General features: G+C 42.7%; 1 protein-coding gene across 1 annotated transcript; it reads right to left on the bottom strand.

The window, feature by feature from the left end:
* Nucleotides 1-3081: 3081 nt before the first annotated feature.
* On the bottom strand, nucleotides 3082-3573 carry LOC138870858 (uncharacterized). Its single transcript, XM_070148698.1, has one exon. The coding sequence runs from the start codon at nucleotides 3571-3573 to the stop codon at nucleotides 3082-3084; it is 492 nt and encodes a 163-aa protein (XP_070004799.1).
* Between the last annotated feature and the right edge of the window lie 2130 nt (nucleotides 3574-5703).

Here is a 5703-nt window from a genome sequence, read left to right as displayed (position 1 = left end):
TGGTACGGGGTGGAATTTCGATGCGTAATCTTAAACTGTTGACATACCTCTTTCATCAAATGACTATTAAGATTAGCACTGTTATCTGTGATGATCACCTTTGAGATTCCGAACTGACAAATGATATTTGAATGAACAAAATCAACCACTGCCTTCTTGGTCATAGATTTAAAAGTCTTAGCTTCAACCCACTTAGTGAAATAATTGATGGCCACTAAAATGAATCCTTGGAATATGCCTAAATTATATTGTTCAAAACCATTGACAAAGATCATGCAAACATTACCGATACGGTATAGCTTTAAATCTCGAGTCTCCCATTCTCCTTGAATCTTGTGCACCAAAAGATCTGGGTCTCCCAAGACTTCCTGAACTCCCATATCTACGGCTAACCTCAATCCCAAAATGCATGCCCCGTACTCAACCATGTTGTTGGTACAATAGAAATGAAGTTGAGCCGTAACAGGGTAGTGATGCCCTATTTCAGAAATAAGCATGGCCCCTATTCTGACACTTTTCATGTTAGCGGCCCCATCAAAGAAACGTTTCCAAACTTGCTTGTCATCCCATTCCACCTCGTCAATATGCATCACCTCTTCATCAGGAAAATAAGTCCTCAATGGCTCATACGCTTCATCCACCGGGTTCTCGGCCAAATGATCGGCCAATGCTTGGGATTTCATCGCGTTCCGAGTCACATAGATGATGTCAAACTCTGTGAGCAAAATCTGCCACTTTGCAAGTCTTCCTATGGGCATAGGCTTCTAAAAGATATACTTAAGAGGATCCAAATGAGAAATGAGGTTAGTAGTGTAGGACGATAGATAATGTTTTAGCTTTTGTGCCACCCAAGTCAGGGCGCAACATGTCCTTTCAAGGGGAGTATACGTAACCTCATATGATGTGAACTTCTTGCTGAGATAATAGTTGTCTTGCTCCTTTCTTCCGGTGATGTCATGTTGACCCAGTACGCAACCGAACAAATAGTCTAGGACTGTCAAATAAAGAATTAAAGGCATCTCGGGTTCCGGCGGGACCAACACAGGTGGGTTTGACAAGTACCCCTTGATCTTATCAAATGCTTCTTGGCACTCATCAGTACATTTGACCGCAGCATCCTTCTTCAGCAACTTAAAGATGGGCTCACAAGTTGTAGTGAGTTGAGCAATAAACCTGCTGATGTAGTTCAAACGCCCAAGCAGACTCATCACCTCAGTTTTGTTCCTTGGAGGTGGCAATTCTTGGATAACTTTGATTTTTGACGGGTCCAATTCAATGCCTTGGCGACTAACTATGAATCCCAACAGTTTTTCAGATGGAACACCAAATGCACACTTGGTAGGGTTAAGCTTAAGATTGTACCTGCGAAGCCTTTGGATAAACTTCCTCAAATCTCCGACATGGTCGGCCTGTTGCTTTGACTTTACGATCACATCATCCACACAAACCTCAATCTCCTTGTGTATCATGTCATGGAACACAGTATTCATTGCCCTCATGTAAGTTTCCCTAGCATTTTTCAAACCAAATGGCATTACCCGATAGCAATAAGTCCCTCATGGTGTGATGAATGTTGTCTTTTCTACATCCTCCTCATCCATCAAGATCTGGTGGTATCCCGCATAGCAATCCACAAAAGAACCAATCTCATGCTTGGCATAGTTGTCAATCAAAATGTGAATATTTGGCAATGGAAAATTATCCTTTGGACTTGCTTTGTTGAGATCACGGTAATCAACGCACACCCTGGTCTTGCCATCATTTTTTGGCACTGGCACAACATTAGCTAACCAAGTGGGGTATCGCGTGACTCGAATGACCTTTGCGCTCAGTTGCTTTGTGATTTCCTCCTTGATCTTCACACTCATATCAGTTTTGAACTTTCTCAACTTATGCTTAACGGGAGGGAATGGCGGGTCAGTGGGCAATTTGTGAACCACCAAGTCAATACTTAGACCCGGCATGTCGTCGTATGACCATGAAAAAATATCTTTATATTCAAATAGTGGTTTGATTATTTTCTCCCTGATTTGCGGTTCCAAGTGTACACTTATCTTGGTTTCCCTGATGTTATCTGGATCCCCTAAATTGATTGCTTCAGTTTTATTCAAGTTAGGTTTGGTTTTCTCTTCAAAGTGACTTAGCTCTTTACTAATTTCCTCAAATGCTTCCTCTCATCATATTCTATTTCATCATTACACTTTATTTCTTGAATTATTATTTCAAAGTTAGATTGGCTTTTAAGACTGGGCTGAAGATTCCTCATGCATGTCATGTCATTGAAACCGGCATAAAAAGAACTGTACAAAGAAAGAAAATAAAATGACACTATCAGGAGTAATGGAAAAGGGAAATTGCATTTCATTAAAATTAAAGGATAGAAGGGTTTGTACATCAACAGACAGAAAATAAAATCTAAATACATCCCTGGAATAATCCAGATAAACTGAAAGGAAAACAAAGCAAACTATCAAAACTCCTTTTGGGTAGGGAGAAGAGTAGCATCCCAATTGTTAAGCTTCACTTTCGGCCCAATAAACTACACATCTATTTTACTGGAACCTTCCCTAGTTTCTACCATGTTTACCTCGTCAAACAGACTCTGGAACCTTTTAACCAATTCCTCATCAAAATCAACCACAAGCTTTGGCACTATTATCACTGGACGCTTCACGATCCCTACCTTGATGAAAGACCTGGAGAGACGTGGAACTGGATTAGGGAGAGACATGCCTTCTTTTTCAGCTTTCGAGCCTTCTTCACATCATACCCTGCAGGCTTGAACCCCAGACCAAATCTGCCTAAATTTTCACGCAAGGACACTGGCTACATGATACCTTGTAGAGATGAACCCAGACCATTGCTCTGCATAAAACCATTTTTCAACATCTCGGTTACTACCATGAAGATTGCAAATGCTAACTTTCGACCCGGGATGTAGTCCCCTTCCAGAAACTTTTCAACTAACACCGTCTCAAACACTTGATAGACCTACGGCCCCTTATCCTCTTCAGCCTCGATTAACGGAACGGAGGTATCATTGAAAGCACATAAATTCTCATCCCCATGCACGACGATTTCTTATCTATCCCATTCGAACTTCACCATCTGGTGTAAAGAAAACGGAACTGCCTTGGCAATATGTATCCAAGGCCTACCCAACAGCAAATTGTAAGAAACAGCCACATCTAGTACCTGGAACTCCATAGTGAAGTCAGCTGGTCCTATTGTCAACTCGAGCATGATGTAGCCAATAGAGTCTTTTCCCCCTCTGTCAAAACCTAGGACGCATATGTTGTTCTTATGAATCCTTTTATCATCAACTTTTAACTTGTTCAGAGTAGAGAGAGGGAAGATGTTTGTATTGGAACCATTGTCAATTAACACCCTTGTGACCACAGAATTTTCACATTTCACTGTGAGATAGAGGGAGCGATTGTGTTCTGTACCCTCCAGAGGAAAATCGTCATCCGAGAATGTGATCCTGTTAGACTCAAATATCTTATTGGCAATCTTCTCCAAATGGTTCACTGTGATTTTTTCGGGGACATGAGCTATGTTAAGAATCTTCATCAGGGCCCGTCGGTGCTCATCTGAATGGATCAACAATGATAATAGGGAAATCTAAGCAGGAGTCTTTCTCAACTGTTCTACGTTGGAGTAATCTTGTACCTTTGTTTTTCTCAAAAACTCCTCCACCTCTTCTTCAGTGACCGGTTTCTTCACTAGAACTGGATTGTCCTTGAGAGTTTTAGCATTCCTTAACTCTTCCGGGGCAAAGCATCTCCCCGAACGAGTTAATACCTGGGCCTCGTTAAATTCCTCTTTCACTTCCTTCCCCTTATAGGTCACTATCACTCGCTTATAGTTCCATGGGATAGTCTTGGTGTTAGCTACCGGCAGCTGGGTCATAGGTTTGATAATGATAAGGTCCGTGCGAGCACCCTCCACAATTAAGACTGGTTTACTTGCGACCCCCGGCACGATCACCTTTGGCTTTTCTTGCTTTGCTACAACATCACTTGGGGACCTCTTTTCAACTACCACAACTGGCTTATAATTTGGCATGCTCAACATGTCCGTCGATCCTTCAACTATGAAAGAGGTTGCTTTTGTGACAACCGGGTCCTTGACCGACTTACTTTCACTAGACCGGATCATCATGACAGATTATGAAAGCTTCTTGGGCTTCCCATCTTTATGCACTATCTCAATCATGTGTGTTTCAGCATGGGCTGGCAAGGGGTTCTGATTGATGTTGGGTGCTTCTAGGCTCTGGACCACAATCTGGTTCATATCAATGAGATCTTGGATGGCGTTATTCAAGTGCCAACCATTTTCTATGTCGTGCCCCAGAATATCACAACAATACGCACATCTTAGAGAATAATCTAGGTTCTTTGGAGGGGGGTTTGGTAGTTTAGACTCAACTAGCCTCAGAACTTCCAACTGCCTCAACCTTTAAAATAGGTTGGTATAACATTCCCCAAGTGGGGTGAAAGTTTTCTTCCGTTGTAACCTTTCATTCCTGAATTCTAGCTTGGCTTGAAAATTTGGACCAGTAGGGTTTCATTATGTTTGTAGCGGTGGGTAAGGGTTTTGTGGAGCTGGTGCACGCCATTACGGGTGTGGAGGGGGTTGAGCATATGACTATGCATGATGGACATGATATTGGGGTGGCCGGACTCAGTATTGAGGCTCTGGTGGTGGGAAGTAGTGCTAGGGTGGACTATATGGAGTTGGAGTATAGGCTTGGAGCTGGGGTCGAGGTTGGGTGTAATGGGTAGGAGAATCTCCTGGTTCGTACCATGATCCTGAAACGACCATAGCAACATCCTCTTTCTTCTTTTTCCCAAGCATGCCTCCGGTGCCATTCTGGATTGCCTTCGTAGTTTCTTTGATGGCAGAGTAGCTCATGATCTTGCTTGATTTGAGCTCATCCTCTACCATTCCTCCCATTTTTACTACTTCATTGAAAGACTTACCTATGGTCGAGATCAGATGACCAAAGTAAGTAGGCTCCAAGGCCTGAAGAAAGTATTCCACCATTTCGTTCTCCTCCATTTGAGGGTTAACCCTTGCTGCCTGTTCTCTCCAGCGGAAACCGTATCCCCTAAAACTTTCACTAGGCTTCTTCTCAATCTTAGTCAAAGATAGACAATCTGGAACAATCTCGATGTTGTATTGGAAATGACGAGCAAATGTTTGGGCCAAATCATCCCAGGTGTACCATCTGATGTGATCTTGACAAGTGTACCACTCCAATGTCGCGCCACTCACACTCTGGCTAAAGTATGACATTAACAGCTCATCTTTCCCACCGGATCCTCTCATTTTACTGCAGAATACCCTTAAGTGGGCCACGGGATCTCCGTTCCCATCATACAAGTCAAATTTGGGCATTTTGAACCCAACAGGTAGTTGTACGTCAGGGAACAAACATAGATATTTGTAGGCTACACTTACTTGACCTCACAACCCTTGCATGTTTCTAAGCGATTGTTCCAGGCTTCTCACCTTCCTAAACATCTCCTCTTGTTCTGGGTTTTTAGGTGGTTTCTTAGTCTCAACAGGGAGGTTGAAACGAGGATTGTAGGATTAATGATATGGGGCCTTGAAAGTAGGCTTTGGGAGATAGTACTGATTATCTTGGGTATAGAATAATGGCTCACTGGAAGATCAATGGAGTGTAGCTGGTGGAGG

This window comes from Nicotiana sylvestris, chromosome 6 (assembly GCF_000393655.2).
Source record: "Nicotiana sylvestris chromosome 6, ASM39365v2, whole genome shotgun sequence".
NCBI lineage: Eukaryota > Viridiplantae > Streptophyta > Magnoliopsida > Solanales > Solanaceae > Nicotiana > Nicotiana sylvestris.
This window is presented reverse-complemented; position numbering and strand designations above follow the sequence as displayed.